The sequence below is a fragment of the Pimephales promelas genome, chromosome 7 (genome assembly GCF_988280905.1).
Source record: "Pimephales promelas chromosome 7, fPimPro1.hap1.1, whole genome shotgun sequence".
NCBI lineage: Eukaryota > Metazoa > Chordata > Actinopteri > Cypriniformes > Leuciscidae > Pimephales > Pimephales promelas.
This window is the reverse complement of record NC_142775.1, coordinates 38,806,333-38,829,831: the sequence shown is the minus strand read 5'-3', so window position 1 is coordinate 38,829,831 and position 23,499 is coordinate 38,806,333. Positions and strand designations below refer to the sequence as shown.

The following is a 23,499-nucleotide window of genomic DNA, read 5'->3' as shown; positions in this document are numbered from 1 at the left end:
AAGCTAACTTTTCTGCACAAGATACGTCTGATACTTTTTCTCTATGTCTAAATGTTCACTCCTCGCAAGTAAACTTACATTTTACAATGCAGGTGTAACCCCTCACACCCGGGTCCTACTCGCCCCGCTCCGAGCGGGCCTCGAACCCGGGTCTCCGGCGTGAGAGTCAGGCGCTCTAACAAGGAGGCTAAAGACTGCAGCCTCTAGCGTCTGTCGCTAGAGCGCCTATTGAGATCGGGGAGTGAGGTTTACTCGCACAGCAACTACTAGCTGGCCTCCGTTACACTGGGACTGTAACTAGAGATATGCTAGTTATAAATACAGTAATCGTTACTTTATTTAGGCAGAAAAAGTTCATTGTGGTTTCATTTTTGTGTTATGAAAACATAATAAAAAAAGTTTATATGTAGAACGCTGCAAGTTTCTAAAAACATGAACATGTACTGTAACATTATTGGAAGAAAGTCATTTAAGAAACCAGATTTAAAGGGATACTCCACTTTTTTTGGAAATAGGCTCATTAGTAAAACAGTTGAGTTTTACCGTTTTCGAATGTATTCAGACGATTTTCTGATATTTAGATGAATATCTGTAACCAGACATTTTCTGGTCTCATTGACTTCCATAGTATATGGAAGTCAATGAGACCAGAAACTGTCTGGTTAAAGATATTCTTCTAAATATCAAAAAATCATCTGAATGGATTTGAAAACTGTAAAACTCAACTGTTGACTCTGGGGGAGTGGTAAAATGAGCCTATTTCCAAAAAAAAAGTGGAGTATCCCTTTAAATATATGATCTGCATTATGTTATTAATATGCAAATGCCAGTTCACCAGAGAATAGGGTTGATTTTAATTTGAGAGTAAAAGAGTAACTCTCATATAATAGCATGCATTGTTTGTACTGGATATGAGGCGTAGAAGTCAAATATAATTTTGGGAATATGTGCTACAGGCTTATTTAGATGAATATTATTTCATACCATGTTCAGCTGTCACTAAGCACTTCTGTTTACTTCTATTAGTAATATTTCCACTTTGACTCACATTTAACGAAACAATTCACCCAAAAATGAAAATGTTGTCATCATTTGCTTAACTTTGAGCCACTTGGACCATGTATTATATTCTTTCTTCCATGATAAAAGTAGTCTATGATTTATGCACTATATGCTGATGGCATTTTGCAAAAAATAGACTGAAGTAAATAATAAAAAGTAATACATATGAATCACTTTTATGATGCATTTTGTCTTTTTTGTAGTGTGACAATATAAAACACTGTACTTTTTCATGATTTTGGAAAACACAAATTCAGATGGACATGAGAACGAGTAAAATCATTTTGGGTGAACTGTCCCTTTAAAGGTCCAGTGAGCGATTTCTGGTTGATGTTTGAAGTCACCAATAACACGCCCCTACCAAAAAGGATCACATCCCTATTCTGATGCCTTCGCCCCCATATTCATACTCATGCTACGCAACACAGGCAACAACAACAGTGAAATCTGCTGATGTGCCTGATGTTATCAATACATAAAAGCAATTAGTGTTACTATGATCATTTAGGTCGAATGTCTAATTGATATTTAGCCTCTCTACTCCCTTCCATCCAAAACAAACAAACATGGTTTTCATGAACAGGTACCTAATATATTACAAATGTGACATAGTGATCACTAAAAGAGGAACCCAAAGAAAAAAACATTTATTAGGAGTGTTATCTCACTTTCCGGGCACACTTTAGAAGCCAATGCTTGAAATGGGCGGTGGAGGAGGTTTAGACGTCCAGGTTTATAATAATAATAATAATAATGCAAATGAAAAACAAGCGAAAATGACACACAAGTGAATTCAAGCAAAAGACAGCAAATCTTAGTTATATAAATCAACCTCGGCTCCCCTATTATGAGTGGACACGCCCATTACTGCTGATTGGCTCACTCTCTCTCCTCCCCTATCATGAGTGGACACGCCCCTTACTGCTGATTGGCTCGCTCACTCTCTCTCCTCCCCTATGATGAGTGGACACGCCCCTTACTGCTGATTGGCTCCCTCTGTGGATACGCCCCTTACTGCTGATTGGCTCTCTCTCCTCCCCTATTATGAGTGGACACACCCCTTACAGCTGATTGGCTCACTCTCTCTCAATCATGAGTGGACACACCCCTAAGTGCTGATTGGTGCAATCTCTCTCCTATCATGAGTGGACACACCGCTAAGTGCTGATTGGCTCACTCTCTCTCCTATCATGAGTGGACACACCCCTAAGTGCTGATTGGTGCAATCTCTCTCCTATTATGAGTGGACACACCCCTAAGTGCTGATTGGTGCAATCTCTCTCCTATCATGAGTGGACACACCGCTAAGTGCTGATTGGCTCACTCTCTCTCCTCCCCTATCATGAGTGGACACACCCCTAAGAGCTGATTGGCTCACTCTCTCTCCTCCCCTATCATGAGTGGACACACCCCTAAGAGCTGATTGGCTCACTCTCTCTCCTCCCCTATCATGAGTGGACACGCCCCTAAGTGCTGATTGGCTACATGTGTTTTGGTGCTTGTTTCAATCCACTTTTCAATGGCGTTTTTCCAAAATTGCTTACTGCACCTTTAATTCCCCCACAAAGGCAGAGACAGCAGTGAAAATGCCCAAGATTGGCAGGTGCTGAAAAGCACAGATCTGAGCTCCACGAAATCCAGTAGTGCCGAACAAAATATCATTTCATTAAAGGTCTACACAACAAAGACAGCATTTAGGGGTCAGGACAGAGTCAATGTCCTATTGAAATGGCCTGGAAACCCTTTGGCCGCTCTTTATGCCATTGTCCAATGCAGCTGCGTAAAGGCGAAACCACAAGACTGGGTAAAGGAGACAAGCTCGAGTTTAAAAAGAAGACGGTGGATTATTAAAGGTCAACACTAAATCTGCCTTGATATGAATTGCTCCAACACTACTGATATTGAACATTTAACAGGGCAATTAAAACGTCTCTTTCGATCAGTGGCACGTTTTGACTTCTGAAATCAGGCCGCAAAGTCTCTTTGTGTTCAGGTTTTTTAGCAATTTAAATGCATGCTTTCACATGGTTTCTGGCTTAAAGGCATAACACAATCAACAAGCAACCATATATGCATTTTAATGCCTAATTAAGTTCACTCACAAGTTTAAATGAAGTTTAAAGCACAATCCTTGAAGTAAAAAGCACATTCTGTCACTGTTAGCCTGCATTTCTCCATTCATGTCGAGCTTTTAGAGGTCAATGAAAACCTGGGTAGTTAAAATACTATATGACATACAGAATATTGCTTTTGCTTTGTTCCTGTACCGCTGATTCTCATTCAGTTTGTTTTCTTTCTGAGAAGGCACTGCCTCTCCAAACGCCCCTGGTTTCTACTTTAGATGAAAATAAACTCGTCATCCTGTAAAGCACAAAGACTTTATGCTATTAGTCAAGTGTTCTGAGAGGATACACTGGAAAACAGCACAGTTAGTCACGTTGCCGGTCAAGCGGGAAGTCCTTGAAGCGTGCTAATCTCTTTAAATGCTCGCAGGATGAATAGTTTAGCAGAATCACATTTTACCATCCTATTCATGTAAAATAAAGCAGCTCTTCCTGTCGACGTCATCCTATTTATCGGACAGCACTTTCCAAGAAAACAGTCGGTTTTTCAAGCCACGACTTCAGGACAGGCCTCGAAAAAACAAAACGAGGCCGCTCATCTGATCTTTGCATCGGAGAAACAGGAAATGAGGCACAAACAAGTGGACAAAGAACATCTTTGAGGACGAGAAGCCAGTGTTTCCCCTCGAAGGTCCTCTGACCGAAACACACACATTCCCAGAGTGGAACGGGCTTTTCTTAGGAACTCAAAGCTTGTTTTGTATCTCGCATCTGTTTGACCATTCAGCTCTGCGGGGAGAGACTGGCTTCTTATCAGAGAACCGCAGACCTCGTCAGCCCATCATATCCGTGCTGGAAATACACTGAAGACTTCCAGTAAACGCCCTCACCCTGCGAGAGATCCAGCTCGGCTGCTAAACGGGCCTGTGAATATACGCATAATCCTCTCGAGCGACTATACCAAGCCCTTCCTCTTTTATCAAGCGCTCAATCTCTTAGCGTGCCGCTGCTGCTGATAAATCAAATTTCATCATTAGGAGATGCAATAAAAGCATGTGATTGGCAACGAGGCTTCCGCAGATACTGCAACTCCAAACGGCGACACTATCTGATCCCAACATGATGCGCTGATATGACACCGAGTTACGGATCAAATGACCCCAAAATCATATTAAAAACAATGTTAAATTAAAGGAATTGTGATTTTATTGTCATGAGAAGTAAAAAATATTCTCATTACCGTAATGCAGACGTTTGACTTTTCAGTTTCGTCCCAATTGTGAGTAATGTGATATGTTAATGTTTTGATATATTTTAATATCATAATATATATATATATTAGGGCTGTCAAACGATGAATCGCAGTTAATCGCATCCAAAATAAAAGTTTGTGTTTACATAATACAGTATATGTGGATGCACTGTGTATAATTATATATATATATATATATAAAATACACACACATTCTTGTATATATTTAAGAAATATTTTCATGTATATACTGTATATAGATTTATATATAATTTATATTATATATAAATATCAATATTTTATATATGAATAATATTTATTTCTTAAATATACATGCATTTGTGTGTATTTATAAATATACAAAATAATTATACACAGTGCACCCACATATATTATGTAAACGCAAACTTTTATTTTGGATGCGATTAATCACAATTAATCATTTGAAAGCCCTAATATATATATATATATATATATATATATTAGGGGTGTAACAATATATCGTGCCACAATATATCGCAATACAAAAACGCAACAATAAGTATTGTGGATAGTGACAATATGTATCATAAAAAAAAAAGTTTTAGTGTCAGTACTACATTAAACTACTATATATAATGTTGATTATAAATGTATAATAATGCAATGGGGGGAATATTTGTGGGTCCTCCTGATAATGTCAAATGACTTTTGGCATTAAAATCCAAAATTATTTTAAATATATCTAATGCAAGAATATTCGTCTAAGCATTTTCAGCTTCAGAATCATGAATATTTTTATTCTGGTGTCACCATTGTCCTTGGGTTACAAGTATATTCATTTAAACCCACAATGTAATATCAAAGTTAGCATTTTAATCTTTTATCATATGTCCTGGAGTATCGCAATAATATATTGTGAGTTCAGTATCGAATTGTGACATGACGGTATCCTTAATATATATATATATATATATATATATATATATATCGTTTTTGGTTCAGCATTAAAGTAATGAGAATTTGAGAGGGAATTGACATGTAAATGTCATATTCTTCATGAAAATGCCAGAAATCCAGCTAAAATATGACTTTGACATTTTCTTTGCAGATTTCACCCAAAAAGACTTGAAAACCGCACCTCAAAGAACATTTTAAAGTCAAATACGATTTTTACCCAATTATGTGGCCAGAATTTGCATATCATCCTCAACAATCGAGGAATTAATACATTTCCAGCAAATGTTTTCAAATTTGTCATGCACGATCAACAAATAAGGCTGAAAATGACTGTTCAAGATAGGTGGTGCGTGTGAAATGCATGAGGTGAGGCTTAAACGATCAGTGTCAATATGAGAACACACAAGGTGCATTAATTCAGCACTGTGACTTTTGACCATTACAGGCCGGTAAAGCAGATTAACCACTGAAACCACACACTCCATCAAAGCAGGCAGACAGGGCTGTGAATGCATGTTCACATCAGAGGAAAATGCAGTGACGTGCATGAGACGCGTAAAAACTTGTTCAAATAGAGGCCTATTTTTAAACTCGTGGGACGGGTTTGATTGGGGAGGTGTATTAAAATTGTGAATGAGTCGATGCAGTAACACAATAAAATGAAAAGCTCACACAACAAAAACACACCCCATCAGAGGCAAGCATTTGATTGGAAGGGCGCGAATGACAGCTATTCTTTATGGATTAGTTTCATGGAAGTGCTACTTTTGGACACTAGCAGTCTTTCATCCGTCGTCCAGCCTGGATATATCCATGTAATTACATTATCAAAACAATAAAAGTGTCACAGTTTCCACAAACACACTCTTTAAACCACAGGGCCACAATTAAAGTGAATTTACCTGTTTACGATTATACGATGTCCTCACTGTGTGTCCAGAATTTGCAAAAATCATCCTCAATAAGCGAATATCCCCTGACGGATGAATAAATGCGTCTATCTCATATGTTCTTGCCTATTTGGGAGGGTAAAGTTGTGTTTGTGCCTCTATAAACCATAGAGACCGAGCAGTGCTGTCATATAGTCTCACTTTAAGAGCGAATCGTCACAGGCAGGAAATATTATGTCTTGCGGAAGCATATATCCCACGGACGCTCGGTGTAGTCGGCTTGCCCAGCCCGTCTGTTTCGCTCAGTTCATTGATCTGCGGTGACTTCTCCACAAAACTACACCTCCCACTATGGAAGAAACCACTGTGCTCTTGTTAAAGGGGGGGGATGTACACACAAACAACACTTACAAACCTCACATACAGCCTCTTCGCTCAGATAACAATGCAGATTGCATGTTAAGTATGCATGCATGCATTTACATACATGCACTATGTACAGTGCAAAACATTCCAGTTTCGGAGCGAGAGGATATGACATGACGTTCACCCCTCCCCTTTGCCTACGCTTGGTTTCCTTTGGCTCACATACTTCACATTCCTGAGTGAGGCCATCAGGTTTTGTGGTTTCATATGTGCTATATGGACTGATTTAATGCTGTGTTTAAAAAACGAGAAGCCAAAACTGAGTGTATATGACATAAAATCAATGCTAAAAAAGCGGGATTTGTTTGTTTATTCTGTGTTTTTTAAGAGCTTCAACATGTAAGCGGACTACTCATGGATGGGTGTAGTAGGAGAAAATCCTGCGAAAACATGTTTACCTTTCAAAAAGAAAGAAGAAATCAGAAATATATTTTACATAAAGAAAATGAAGGACTGTTAAGATATTTTTTGCATTATTTTTGGTGAAAAATAAATGTTTTACTTATTGTAATCGATTTCATTCAATGATTTTACATATAATAAAAACAAAATAAATTATAAAAATAATTGCATTAAATTACGCTTAATTTAATTCGTAATAAATAAATAAAAAAAAATTTTAATAAATAATGTAAATAATTATATAAATAAATTACATTTAATTGTATAGTATATATTAAAAGTGATAATTAAATAAAACATTAATATTTTCAAACATAACCAAACTTAATCCTACAGAATATAATGCATCAGAAAAATCAGGATTTCCATTGAGAATTAATTTAACAATCCACAACAATTTCTGAATATGACTTTAACATTCCTCCAGCGCACTGGTTTACATCTAATCTAAATCTGCCAGAAAATTTAAAAATTAAGCCATGTCAATGATGACGTTAAAGTGCAAATGCATAAAACACAAATATGTCCTCAGCATAAATCCGTTTTCAAGCAAATCAATGTAGTTTCTGTTCTACAAATATCCAGTATTTGATATCTAGCTGAATAAAGTTGTGCAGGAAAGATTTGTAAAACGTGGAAACCAGTTTTTATTTTAGCACGGTAAAATGGCTGAAATAAGCTCTGTGGTCAAACATATTTTTTTTTTTAAAAATTATGACCGCAACAGCAAAATATGCTTGTGTTGGGCAGCTTACAAAAAAATAAAAATAAAAAAACAAATAAACGTTTGTCCAGAAAGTGTTCAAATGACATGTGGAAATAAAATCTAATATCAGTAATAATAAACATCCAGGCTTTCTATACTCTAAATAATGCTGGGTTGTTTTAACACAAATTTGGGTCAAATATGAACAGCACCAAATGTTGGGTCAAAAACGTAATACAATTTTTTAACCCAACTTCAACTTTCACTTTCAACTGTACATTACATTTTTAACCCAACATTTGGGTTTGTCCATATTTGACCCAAATTTGGGTTAAAACAACCCAGCACTTTTTTAGAGTGTAATATGAACTGTTTTAAAAAATCATTTTAATAATCATTGTTAGCAGTATTATATCCAGTAAAAAATGAATTTGAAAAGTTTCAAACATACTAGAAATTTTTCATTTAAAAAAGGTGAAATTTTTTTCATTAATTTAATTTAATTTAATTACAGAATAATTTAATATATGAACAATAATATATTTGATATATGCTTGGTCATGGGTTAAATTAATTATTTTAATAAAGTTTATTTTTTTCTGAAAAAATAGGCTATGTTGCATTATTGAAAGTGAAATAAACAAAAACAACTGTGTTATTAAAGAAATAATAATAACTGCTTCATTATTTCTTATTTTTTAATTATAAGCATTGTACATTTTGTTTAATAGATTGTGTGTCTTATTTAAAAGCACAATAAAATATATATATATATATTTTTTTTTTTTTTTGTGATTTGTGATTTTGTGATTTGATACAAAATAAACTGAAAGAGATTTTAAGTATCGAATCAATAAAAACGTAGCTTTTTAAGTTTTGAAATGGTCATAAACGGCCCTGGCTGAACACTTTCAATAACTTGAATCATTTAAACCTGTATTAGAATAATATTGAAGGAAGTCGTCATTAAAATTAAAAACTCCTTGGTCTAGATTCTAGCTCTGCTTGCTCTGGACATTGACATTCATAAACCATCATGGGACGCTTTTTAAACACTTGGTGATGGTGCAGTGGATAAGACACATGCCTTTGGTGTGAGAGACCCGGGTTCAAATCCACTGTGAGACACCAATGTGTGCCTGAGCAAGACACTTAACCCCTAGTTGCTCCAGAGGCGTGCGACCTCTGACATATATAGCAATTGTAAGTTGCTTTGGATAAAAGCTTCAGCTAAATGAATAAATGTAAATGTACAGTATGTAAGTGCATTTATACACAAAATAGAAATAAAAAAAAATCCTTAAAATACACAAGTCATGTCTTTCTCCGTCTCTCTGAATGTAAAGCACATCCTCACACCTAAACACTGCATTTCCTGTTGTAACTTCCCCTGAGCTCATCAGTTTTCGATTTCAGTCTGCCGTTTTGAATTCAAATGTGATCTTATAGAAGCACCGAAAGTGGTGTCAATAATCCCCAGCTACGGCTGATCGTGCTTAGACAGCAGTTTACATCGGATATGTAGAGTTAGAATGTAAATACTAGGTCATTTACAATCCCACAGAGAGCAGGAGATCTTCACCCTAAGATTCAATCCTTTTCCTTTTTTGTGAAGGAAAGAAATGTGACTAGAAAACATCTGCTATTCAGGACAGAGCAAACACGAGCAGGTCAATACAAGCCATGGATTACAATCTTTCTTCAAAGCGTGCAGCTTTAGAAATTTATCGAAAAAAAATGTGCACAGAAAGAGACAAAAATGCCCCAGATAAAAATGGGGCAAAAAAGGTCATATGTGACATACACTACTATTCAACAGTTTGTGGTTGGTATATAAGATTGAATAATTCTGTTTCATTTAAGTAAATTCTGTTATTTTGTGCTTTCTTTTCATTGAAGAATCCTGAAAGTTTCCAAAGCAGCAAAATTTATAATAAAAATAAATGTTTCAAATCATCATATTAGAAGGATTTCTGAAGGATCGTGTGATACTGTGAAAAAGTCAGCTTTGAACACAGGAATAAATTACTTTTTCAAATATATTCACATAGAAAAGAGTAATAATATTTCACAGTATTACTGATTTTACTGTGTTTTTGATCAAATAATTGCAGCTTTGGTGAGCAGAAGAGACTTCTCTTACACACTCTGAAAAATGCTGGGTTGTTTCAACCCAAATTTGGGTCAAATATGGACAAACCCAAATGTTGGGTTAAAAATGCAATTAAGTAGAAAGTGAAGAGTGAAATTACATTTTTTAACCCAACATTTGGGTTATTCCATATTTTACCCAAATTTGGGTTAAAACAACCCAGCATTGTTTATAGTGCAGCTATGAAAGGCATAATCATCAAAATTATAGCAAATAAATGCTTGAAATATCTCACTTTGCATGTAATCAAATGAGTCTATATATTAGTTTTATCTTTTAAGTTGAATTACTGAATTTTTGCACCATATATACTACTTTTGCACTATATTCTATTTTTTTTAGTTTCACTATATGTGTTTTTTCACACACACACATTCTGCTAATACTTTCATGAATTTCAATGGTTTCAAAACAGTGAAATTGATACGGACATGTCTAAATTGTGACGTAGGCGGAGGGGTGTAATAATAATAATGTGGTTTTCTGCTCTGGGTCATGACAGTGACCTGTGGCACCTCTCCCTCCGCTGTGTACGTGTTGGTATGAGTAATGCCAGCATGTCAGAGGCAAATGAGGAGACAGAAAGGGCTGATTCAGCACAAAAAAGAGGGTCAGAGTGCAAAATTAAACGAAAGGATAAAGAGTGAGAAAAGGGGTGCCCGTACTAGATTTTAAACATGCAAACAAAGTGTTAAAAGGGCCCTAAAAAGGGTATATATGCAGTGCATGGGGTGCCGTTGTGTTAAAAATCATTATTTTTTGCAATAAATAAAAGCACATTTTTTAAACAGAGATTGGTAAGCTTAAACTTTCATTTTTATCAAGTTAATAAAGAAGTACGGAAGTAAACAGTCAGCAAGAGAGAAACTTTTGCAAACAAAACCAATACAAAACAAAAATACTAATTAAATAAACATTGAAGATGTATTCAGAGACGTAGCCAACAACAGGAATGGAATAGCTGTGTTATTTTACAACTAATCCTTATTTAAAACTATCCAAAAGCAATTTTATCTTTGACTAACAGTAATGACTGCAACAGTAGAGCTGCACAGATCCAATATACTGTTACACACACGCTTTCTCAAATATTTATATATTGACTTAAGACGTAACCGACTGTTTACGAGGATATTTACCAAAATGGTTTTTCGATATATTAGTGTGTCGGCTTTTTGACGGTTTAGGCACATATCTGAACGCCCTCAGTATACTTTGCTTATGAGCGCATGGCCCCGTCTCGGAGCGCTTGTTGTCCTATAACAGACAAACATCGAGCCTGATCTCATGAAAGTTCGTATCTATAGCACGGTGTCATTTCTCATGCCATTTATACGCCAAAAAACAATTTTTGCGTGTATATGGTACGCGTTTTTCGCGTGCATTTGATACGCACTTTATGCCGTGTAATACGCACGACCTCCCCACCCCCCTCCCCCCTAAACATAACCAAGGGGTTTTCAGTGCATAGCATATACACGCAAAAAAAAACATTTTTGGCGTATACTGAATGAAAACAAACATAACAAATAAAAAAGTTTTGAACTTTACTACAAAAATGTGAAGAAGTACTGAACCATGAAATTGCACTGTGCCTTTTAAATATAAATATTATAGGGCTGTGCAAAAATTAATTGCGATTAAGCGCATCCAAAATAAAAGTCTGTGTTTACATAATATATTTGTGTGTGCTGTATATAATTATTTTGTATTTATAAATACAAACACATGCATGTATATATATTTAAGAAAATGTGTTATTCATACATAAAATATTTATATTTATATAATATAAATTGTGTATTTATATATATATACAGAATTTAAGCGCAAATAATTCTTAAATATATACATGCATGCATAGGTATTTATATATACAAAATAATTATATACAGCACACACAAATATATTATGTAAACACAGACTTTTATTTTGGATGCGATTAATCGCAATTAACTATTGCACAGCCCTAAAATATTACAATATTAATTATACCGTGATCATCCAATGTTACTTCATAGTGCATGAAATGTATTAGTAAATGTTAAAATTAACAATGAGGAATACTTACATTAGCCTTAGTGGACTCTTACTGAAAAGTGTTACCATTTCATGTAAATCAAAACACTCATGCTTAAAGACGGCCATCTTTAAAGCAACACTAGGTGAGGTAAATTTTTTACCTTAAAATAGTGTTTCCAAAATCGTTATTAAGTCGTAACAGGGTGAAAGGCACTTCTGGATTCGCCTATATCTGCTATAACCACGCTGTGTAAGATTGCCAGATCGAGTCGCGTTTCTGTAGTTCTAATGAGACATAAGAAAACTACAAATTTGACTTCCCTTACGTCAAGCGTTAAAACGGTCATTATTACAGTAGGTTTTTCTTCGTTTCTGATGTCACTCACAATACATCATACTTTCATGAAATCATGCACCTTGTCTATGGATATCGTTCATTAGCGCTAGGCTAAATTATTTACGACAATTCCGCTTCCAACCTGTAGGGCGACCTCAGAGGAAGAGCTACTTAAATATATCTACAAAATGGCAAACGCATTGCTGTTTTCCATATTCCTTTGGAATATCATGCACAATACGACCAGGAAATTGTATTAAGAAAGTGAATTACGTCTATTTCGGGACATTTTTGTTGACACTGCAAGTCCAGAAACAAAGTCAGTCAAGAACTGCTGGTTTATGACACCCAAGGACGTTTAACAAGATCTAGAGAAGCTTGAAAACCTACAGGAAAGCAGGCCACAAATCAGTCCTAAAGTCTCCCTGCTTGACATGGTACAGCTGTCCGTGCTGAATGTGCAGAGAAAACAAATGAAGAGGAAAGCGCTAGCCTCCCCCACAGGCTATCAGAGCTACAAATCACACTCTAACCTGCCAACATGTGAACACACATGCATGTGCATAAATCCATGCAGACTTTGCACATGCACACGGCCTCTTGCTGTGCCTATGACACACATAAAACACACGGAGAAGCTTTTGAACTCCAATGCAACTCTAAAAGCGCCACACGTTAGAGCGAGCTTGCCCAGACCACATTCTCGACATTCTCCCTGTAATGGAGAAACATCTCAGCCCTCGACTTCCTCCCAGAGAATCTTGTTCTGTCTCGGTCCATTTGCAAAGTAGAAATTAGGCTAAATGTTCTGCGCTGTTGAAACAGTGTCGACTACATACCTTCCTGCCTCTGCCGTCTGGCTCGAACCGAGGGCCCCATCTTCGCAACGGGGGCCACATCGTAGTCGTCAAAAGTGACAGCTCCGAGTTCGTCGCGGCACTACGACAGCAGTGTGTTTACATGTGTGTGTGTCTGTCGCACAGGAAGACGCCTCTTTTCACATGGTTAGTCAGTGACAGAACAAGAGAGAAAGTATGGATGTGTGCAGGACTGGTCTATCTATCTATCTATCTAAGCTTATTACTTGCTGAATACTGCACAGTATGCACTGTACGCACTGCCTACGTTGTTTAAAAAAATAGTTATGCATAATAAAAATGTGCACTTTAAAAAAAATTTGCTGATAATTTACTCACCGCCATGTCATCCAAGATGTCCATGTCTTTTTTTCTTCAGTCGAAAAGAAATTAAGGTTTTTGATGAAAACATTCCAGGATTTTTCTCCATATAATGGACTTCAATGGGGACCAAACAGTTCAAGGTCCAAAAGACAGTTTCAGTGCAAACTGTTCAAAGGACTTTAAACGATTCCAGACGGTGAATAAGGGTCTTATCTAGTTAAACGATAGGTCGTTTCAAAAATAAATTAAAAAGTTTAAGTTTTAAAAGCTCAAATGCTCGCCTTGCTCTGTTCTGTGATGCGCATTTGTGACTCTCCTGTTCGAACTCATTCATCAAAATGAACGAATCTTTTTTCGAGTCATTTCGTTCATTTCGTTCCTTGAATGAACCAAATGACTCGAAGAAAGATTTGTTCATTTGGAGAAACTTAAAGTTGTATACATAATACTTTGATGTATTTAAACTTCAACCTTTTAATTTATTTTTTTAAATGAGCGAACCATTTGGACCCCATTGAAGTCCATTATATGGAGACAAATCCTGCAACGTTTTCATCAAAAACCTCCATTTCTTTTCGACTGAAGAAAGAAAGACATGGATGATATGGGGCTGAATAAATTATCAGCAAAAGTTTTTTTTAAAAGTGAACTACTCCTTTAAGTCGTATGTGATTAATTAGTTAAACATTTTTAATCGATTGACAGCACTAATATATATATATATATATATATATATATATATATATATATATATTAGTTTTGTCTCTAAATTCTGACGGTGAACATGGATAAACCACAAAAAATATTCTATAAAATAGACTAAATAGTTGTGTATTAACGTTGAACTGCAGTCACGCCCGCCACTTTAGCTTTAACCCATCGTTTCCACAAGTAAACAAATAGTATATGAATGAACTATATATTTCATGGAAAAAAATAGTCCTGTCCACTTAAGCAGAATCTCTACCAGCTGACAGATTTGGGTATATATACATTCATTCACACAGTGTCCGGCACTATTCGACAGGCCTCTGCAGAACTATTTTTACCCCATCCGATCTTCACATATTTACTTACACATTTACTGAATTGCCTGTTTACACAAAGTAACAAAGCAGGTCTATTAATACCAGACGACGAGTCTGTGTGGGTCTCATTGACCTTGTCAGTTAAGCTGAAGGGCTTTGGGAGCTCTCCGCCTGTGTTTGTGAGACAGGCCCTTGGCAGAGTGCTTCACCACCATGGTGGTTATTATTGTGAGCTGGTCCCTCATTTTCCTCATGTCAAAAAGTTCCCAGAATGACTATCATAGGAGAACAATTGGAATTCTTTCAGGCCGGCACACACATAATGAGCTGGTTAATTGTGTACATTCCGCTGCCAGGCAACTCTTCAGACTGTATTGTAAACATTGTATAGGGCTTTTTCAGGCCTTTCACAATGGCTTTGTTTGCAGGCTGTGTGTGTGTGTAATGTCCAATGGCAGTTAATGTGCTAAAACCCACCCCTCGATCACAGGCTCATGTTGACACGGACAGCCCACCTACAAGCCATGGAAATACTTGGAAAAAATGGCGCTTTTGAATTATTATTCATATTATTAATGAACAGTTATGCGCCGGTGATGACAGTCTCGACTTGTAATACATTTATTACAGTTTAGTTGCTCCTCATATTCTTCATAGTCCATCTCATGCATTCTCAAGAAAATGTGCGGAATGCTGAGAATCTCACAAAAACATGTTTCACAGGAAAAAATAGGGAATTAGGCATTTGCAAGGTAATCCAACACCATTTGCATTTGTTACATTGTTGCATTATTCTCATGATAATTAAGCTGTAAAAAAATATTTTCAAGATTTGTTATCACCACATTTTTTCTTTTGTCAAATCAACTTAAATAATTTACTCAGTTCAGATAACTTATTATTTTGAGTTTCTGATGATTAAATCAATCTCCTTCATTGTTTTAACTTAAAATTTTAAGGCAACCAAGTTACTTAATTTTTTAAGTTAAACTAACGATATTTTTTACAGTGCAAAAAATCGTCCATAACTCCCATTACTGTGCGATTCTTTAGCTGAACAAGCATTACTTATAAACACAAACAAATAAAGCATTCAAAGCTTTTCCAATATTTGAGTTCATTTAACATTCTTTACTTAAAAATGTATGCATCACATTACATATATTACTTAAGTGAATAATGTTGCGTGAACTCAAATATTTAAGTACATATAACAACGGTTTTCTTGTTAATTTTAAATAAACTTATTCCAAGTTGGGATTACTTAAAAAGTATGATGCAAAAATGGCAGACATAAATCCAACACATAATTTTTAGCAGATCTGGATTTTGTATTTCCCCTTATATTTTTGCAAAAAAAAAATTGACATGCTATACAACTCCTCAATATAACCTTTTGCACATTCTGTTGCACTTTCCAGATTATATTTCCATTTTTGCACACACTATTCGAAACCCATAGGTATTCACTTGAATTATATTGACATTTGTACCTCATTGCCAATTTGCACAGCTCAATGACAATATAACTGAATTTAATACAGGCCGAGGCCGCCTAATCAAAAAATGGCTGTAGTACAAATGCTTTATAGTATTGAATTTGGCAGGAAATATGGTCCTAAATATAAGTGTGAATGATGGGAACATGCTTTTGATAGGTTTTGTGAGGTTGACCCTTCAATTACAGCTAATCACAATCAAATGCGCTCACATGCTATAATTGGTTTGTTGTCTGAGCTGTATGTTAGGCCAGAGCAGAGCGCCATATAAATGTGTTCTACCTATCCGGCTTTCAAATGAAGAAAAAAAGCTCCTGGCTTCCTTCCAGCCTTGAAAGAAATCAAGTTGCTGTAGCAATAATAATAAAAAAAAAGGTCATTCCTCCCCTGTCAAGGCTTATCTTACAAAAGCATCTCAACTTCCAAGCTCCTACAAGGGCATGTGTCCAAAAATAGCAAAACAGCCAACAAACAAACGCTGGATATTTTCTGAACACAAAATGAAAATCTAATTACAAAAAATAAGAAATGAAGGAGGATGAATGGTGTGGACTATAAATGTGGTCAGGCCACTTCATTGCAGAGTTTATGAAGCGTTAATGGACTCTATCCTGTATAAGTACGGCAGTATTTGCAGTTTCAGGATGCTTTTGTATATACTGTCGGCCCCCACATTAAGTCAACATATATACAAGCTTCCTAGGGTCTAGCAAAATTGATCCTGTTTACTTTCCCATCATGATTCTGCAGTGCATATCAGTCAAATCTCCTTTGTCTTTGCAATATCAAAATGTGCATTCAATATGCATCTGAATATTTGGATCAGATCATCAATTACTCGGCTTCTCGCCTCCAACCACCTGAATACATCTAACATCCACTTTTTACAATAAATCAAGGTCGTTTTCCCTCATAAATATGTCAGATTGACTTTGATAAGAGTGAAATATGTGAAATATTATGAGGCCTTGCTCAAGAATAAAAGCATGAAAGCTCAGGATCTGATACTTACAGGACTCGGACAGCAGACATCAATATTAACAAGGCAAACCAGTCAGGTCAAACAGTGACCATTGCATTAACTGTGAGGTTCTTTTGCAATGCTTTGATTGACTGAATGGTTAGCTAAGATTTAGGCTATATTTCCTCGATGTCATAAAATCAATGCTTTCATAAAGCTTTGTGCTGTGTTATTAGAAAGGAACTGGATCTTAGATAAATGACACCCAATTACCATAGCCATAGTCAGGATGCATATACACTCCACCCATTATTGATCAGATGTGATGTCTGATAAACAGCAGTATTTATTACTGCTCAACCAATATGCCATAATTTTAATGGCAGACACTGATATCTAAAGTGGAGGGTGCATGCATGAGAATAAAAATGGACAATAAACTTTTTTTCAAACAATATTTACTCAAAATTGACTGAATAAAAAAAAAACAATCTTATTGGCTCAGTTGCCGGCACTATTATTATAATTGCACAATTCAAAAGAATATCATTGTGACAGAACAAGACTGATCAATCAAATATCATTTCAACAGCTAAAAGATTATTGCTCAAACAATGACCACTTGAGTAAAATAGCTGAAGAACTTAAAAAGTTTTCATTGCTTACAACAATGGATAAAATTTCTTGTCAATGGATTGGTAAAGATATTGAATATGCGTCATTTTTGTTTTTAACAAGTATTTATTAGATTATGTAGGCTAATATTAATTAAATGTAATTTGTATATGTATTAAACATTTTAATATAATAGTTTAAGTTCTGAATTTGGCTAGTACCATCAACCAGCCTACTCTAGATATCTGCATCAGCCACTGGAAACAGTTTTTCAGAATAAAAAAAAATATATATAAAAAATGAGAATATTTATTTAATTTAAAAATCAAGCAATTTTGATTCGTAGCCTACAATTGTATGTTGGTTACCCATATCGCCCATATGAAACCATCGGTCGACCGCATAATGATGACTGTGTATAAACAAACAACACATTCAGTCATTTTTACAATTAAACTACGATTAATTGTCCTACAAAACACAACAATGATACTTAAGGGGATAAACTAGCATGATAAATGGGCAAGTTCACAAGAGAGTCGATCACAACAACACTAGTGCTGGAGTTCAGACTTCAGCCAGCGCGCGATGTCACGTCACAGGAATTCACTGGCAGAGAGAACGAACAAAACATATAATAACGCCAAAAAACGACGACCACAAAGAGTTTAAACGATCACTGTACACTCAACAGCATCGATTAGGTTATATCTGAAGTTGACAGTTCATATCTGATAAAAACACGATTTAAAATGTCCGCCCGAAAAATCACCTCAAGTACGCAACAAACTTACTACAGCGTCACTCGATCCATAACGCACAATATCCAATAAAACACGATACACACCGGTCACATCAACAAACGCGATATCAGACAAGAGGTAAAACTGATTTTCGTAACGTTACCTTGGCTTGAAGGTAGGGGTAATAGTAGGTATATTGGGGGTACATCTGCCTCCACACCTTGCCCATGAAGATTAGCGGTAAATAAAAACGTGGATGTCACTACTGTCAGACCTGAAACCTGGAGAAGAAAATCAACACCGGCTCTGTTCTCGACGTCCGAAAGCGGAGACTGTGGATGATGTGGGCGGTGAAGCTGCAGTGGAGCAAAACACAGCAAAACAGCCTCCCTTCGGTGCACTCAAACTCTGCTGGAAAGTCTGCAACACAGACTAATAAACACCAACCAAACGCTGTACATTTAAAGCACCAGAGAAAGAATATTTCATATTCTGTGATAATTGTTTGTAATCTTGCAGTATATGGCAAAAAATAGATTCACAAATTTTCTAATGTCTTCTATTAAGTGCTTAACTATGTGCATTATATATATATATATATATATATATATATATATATATATATATATATATATACATATGTATGAATTATTAATGATATATATATATATATATATATATATATATATATATATATATATATATATATATATACTGTATATATATACGTAGTAGGCCTATATATTTGCTTCTATCTATCTATCTATCTATCTATCTATCTATCTATCTATATATATATATATATATATATATATATATATATATATATATATATATATGACAAGTCAGTCATGGCCTCCTCATGCTGTTTATGCGCCAAATAGTGAATACAGGGGTGAGTTGTGAGTCTTTATAATTTCTGAGGGTGGGTTTATTTTTCCGTTTCAATTGTCTCAGTTTCTCTATTGACACAAATCTTAAAATCTTTATCACCATGAAATCAAAATGGACAATTCTTGTTACTTAAAGAATATTTCAGCATTTATTATAAATGATTTAAGCCTATCCATTCGTGCACATCATTATAAATAAAAAAATACATATATAATTAATGTGCCCTTGTAATCTTTAATCAAAATAACTTCCTCCTCCCTCTGGTGTGAGGGTCGGGGCAACCTGTCACTTACACGAGATCGACCAATAGCAAACCACAACCACTCAACCATCCAATCAATTCCCTTATGAACAAAATCAAATCCCGCCCTACATTTTTTCTTGCTTGAGAAGTCATTTCCCTTAATATAATGAAGAATAACAGCCGCAACTTCCTTTTCATGCTGATTTTGACTACAAAAAAGAGAATATTTTTCACTTATTGAGCAGGAAGAACAAGATTTAAAACTTGCCGAGCAATTGCAAGGTAAGTTTGATAATATAGGCTTTGCAGGTCGATTAAAACACTAAAACAATTTTAAAACAGCCAAAACTATTCCTGAAATAGCAAAAAAAAAGGTCATAATAAGGTTATAAATAAAAATCAAACCACATAGCAAGACCCGAATGTGAGTTTTCAGTGCATTGTGAAGGACCACAATGATTATACTTTTTGAATGGGACCTGGAAGTTAAAGGTCAAGTTCTCCATCCAGAGCATCTTCAATGGTAAGGCTTCCATTTCAAATCTATTAACATTTTTGTCCAAATATTTATGAAATTACTATTAATAAGCATTAATCATCAAGATTAACACAATTTTACAAACACGATTGCTTGATTCGGAATCCCAGTGATTCTACAAGAGATGTTATAATCCATGCAAACAGAGTTAAATGCTTCTTTAGTGACATTTTGCAGGCCTCTGGAGTCCAGCCAGAAGCTCATGTGAGTGATGCTTCCTGTTGAGCTTCAGGAGACAGGAAACATCATGCATGTCTAAGCGCCCTGTGAAGAAGGGTTGGACCAAAGCCTGCAGTAAAAAGCCAAAGCCTTGAGCGATTGAGAGCAAGAGCTTAATCCCCTTATATCTAGACGGCAGAGAGAAAGAGAAAAGAGGGGAAAAGATTAGCCTTCTAAAGTCATATAATTGGGCGCATTATATACCTGAAATTAAATGTTTTAGCAAATCGCTGTCCCTTTCCAAGTTTACATTACTTTGCTGTTAGTCTCAGATCTGATGCACAAACAAACGCGACTTTATTTTATTAAAACTTTGGTGCAAACTTTTATTTGATATGCATTGAACATGCTCAGAACAGCTCCTCATCTGTAATCACAGAACGAGACGCAATGTCATCCTGTGTAATGCGTGGGAAGGGCCTCTTCAGGTCACCTCGTGTTTTTTGTGCCTGTCCTGCCCAATTCATTACCCGCTGTTCCTCTGCCCTGATACCAGCTTCCAGATGGAGCTGCATGACACGCTCATTTATCACAGAAAAAAACACACATTCCCGGGGGTTACGACAAAACACACACAGACTCTATACACTCATTTATTGCAGTGATTCAACAATAAATTTGTTTGTAGTTTCTGAGTTATATTGGATATCTCATGAGGACAAATGCAGGGTTTTTTAAACGTTAAATTGATTTGACTGTGCAAAGTAGTCATGTGCTGTCGGTCGGTTCACTCTGCCTTTTTTCAATCATGTGAGACCGGCTCTATCTCCTATGGTATTACAAACTGTGTTTCCTAAACTCAAATTACACAAACCTGTGTTTTTTTTTCAGCTGAGTCCAGCTAATGTGCAGGTTTTTAAATGGAGTGGACTGTCCTTGTCTATGGTCACCGTGATTTTGCCAAGTAAGACATGTTCCTGAATAACATTCCTGTCCCAAAATTTAGTCCTTACCCCTAAATCTAACCCTACCCATAACTTTTATGGAAATGATAGGTGAATAACATCATGTTAAAAACACCTCATCCAGGTTCTAAGCCTAAACTTGACATAAACTGTAAACTTGTGTCTCAAATATGATTGGTTGATTGGAATGTTGTTCCAGGATCAACAAATCATGTGGAGGAACAATCATGTTCACCCCTTGGCTTGTACTGACAATACTAATATAATATTTGGTCCAGTGCTTGGTGTAACAAACTGTTCAGGTGCATAGAGTTTTTAATTTGATTTCAAGTAACAAAAAAAAATTAATCTTATCAACAGGCCAATGTCACACTTCCTGCTTCCGGAAGTCGAAGTAGGGATACAGAACTTCCGGTCAAATCACACGTTGATCTGACAGGTTACAAGGTAAACACCAGCGATTTCAAACCATGTTTTTGAGACGTCTTTGGCAGTGTTGCCAACTTAGCGATGACGTCATTGATATGCTAATTGTGACATTTAGTGACTTTTAGGGAAGGCCTTAATTAGCTACTTTCCTTTGAAAATAGAGAGCCTAAGTCCCGCCCCTCCGCTTCCGGCTCATGGGGCCTTATTTCGTTATTTCGGAAAAAATATGAATGGTAGTCAATGGCGCGAGACGACTTATCTTTTTATTCCATCTGAACTGTGCCCTCAATTACACATATGATGTTTGTCAATATAAAAGATAATTCTGAAAGTCAAAAACGTCACAGTTTGTTATACAACAGAAGAGTAACATTTAGTTTTATGTGAAAATCACTCTATGAACTACATCTCCCGGGAAGCGAAACAACGAGTGAGATCCGCTGCTCGTGTGTGTGCAGTCTTGTACAAAACACTCAGGTAGGACGGCGTAGCGTTACGATTATAACGTAAGACTGTAGAAACAATGACAGACAATAGCCTCAGTAAAGTTAGCTTCATTCATTGGGAGAAAATGTGCGCCTTTGGGGTTTGTAGTCTTTGTAATTACGTATTTTCACAGTCTTATAGCCTACCTCAACGGTTTTACATCAAACTGCGACTTTCTTTACTTTAAAATGTATCTTTTAAATTGACAAACATCATGTGTGTAATTCAGGACACAATTCAAACGAGATCAAAATATTTGTTGTCTCTCGACTACCATTCAGTATTTTTCCGAAATAAGGTCCCATGGTGGTCGACCGGAAGGGGAGGGACTTAGGCTCTCTATTGTTGCCAACACTGGCCAACTGGTGGGAAAACGCATGGGACTCAGCCGTCACCTTCTTCGTTGCTCTGATTGGTTGTAGCGCTATCCAATTGCGTTGAAAGACAACCGTTTATCCCGCCCCCCGGATTGAGCCCCGTCAATGATGAGTTTCCAGACCTAACATCTTGATGTAGGTCTGGCATGCCAGGCTATTGGTAGACCACACTGGCTGCGAAATCATTATTGCTGCCGCTAGGGCGCATCTAGATTTCATTAAACACCATTTTTAACAAAAAACGCAAAACTTTTTATGCAGTTTGACAGTTTGTTTAACGACGGCGTTTTGCGGGACTGAAAATGCAAACTTTTGTAAACGAGTTTTCTGACAACAATACTATTGTCTTTAAGCTAAAAACGTGAATTTCATGCTGGACTGGACATTGTGGTCATGTAAACATGCCATTAGAGGATAGGACTGGAAATTTCAATGAGAAATAAATGATTACATATTGAGATCTCTGACTTGGTAAATCTGAGAACAGATCTCTTTTCAAACTGTAGCGACGTGACATTACTAGGTTGTTTATCTTCGAAGTTATGCAAATGTCTTGTTTATGCATACCTCCCTTGATTTGGCAGCAAATGCAGGAACATATTAAGTGTCAAGGTTCACATGAAGTAACGGCTCGGTGAACGCATGTGTTTCTGAGGACGTTCATTCTGCTGACCAGTGCTTTGTGTTGTCACATCAGGGCATTTTGCAGAGCTCTCATTCTTTAGCTTGTTTTTTCTCTTGTCCGTCGACACTGTGACCCTTTTTTGATGGTGCAAGCTCATTGGTCAGCCTGCTCCATAGGCCACACCCCCCAGGAAGTTTAGAAAACAACAGCATTTGAGAACAATGTCAGTGCATAGCTAATTTAAGAATCTGTGACACAGAAGAAAAAAATCTCAGAAGAAAGCCCTGACTGCTTGGGATTCACTTTTTGTGATTGTAAAAAAAAAAAAAAAAAGCCATTATTATTATTATTATTATCAGGGTTCAAAATTAAAATCAAAATTACTTAAAACATTTTTTTTATTGAGATACTGTTTAGCATGAGCTCCGAGGTTGGACATTAATGATATTTGCTTAGCCATAAGCCCTAATTTTGTTAAAAAGCAATCTATTCCTGAAGTGCAAT

At 36.1% G+C, this 23,499-nt stretch overlaps 1 protein-coding gene across 3 annotated transcripts in view; it reads right to left on the bottom strand.

The window, feature by feature from the left end:
• The window catches only part of rbms1b (RNA binding motif, single stranded interacting protein 1b), a 70,348-nt gene extending 51,654 nt beyond the window's left edge, over window positions 1–18,694 (bottom strand). Inside the window, exon 1 of one of the 3 annotated variants that reach the window (XM_039683480.2) lies at window positions 18,442–18,694. In XM_039683480.2, coding sequence (XP_039539414.1) covers window positions 18,442–18,507 — 66 coding nt within the window. In that variant the 5' untranslated portion in view covers window positions 18,508–18,694. Of the gene's footprint in view, window positions 1–6,218; window positions 6,605–13,090; window positions 13,183–18,441 lie in introns of those variants that run through there. The other 2 variants (XM_039683481.2, XM_039683482.2) reach the window with 2 other exon arrangements.
• Window positions 18,695–23,499: the final 4,805 nt, after the last annotated feature.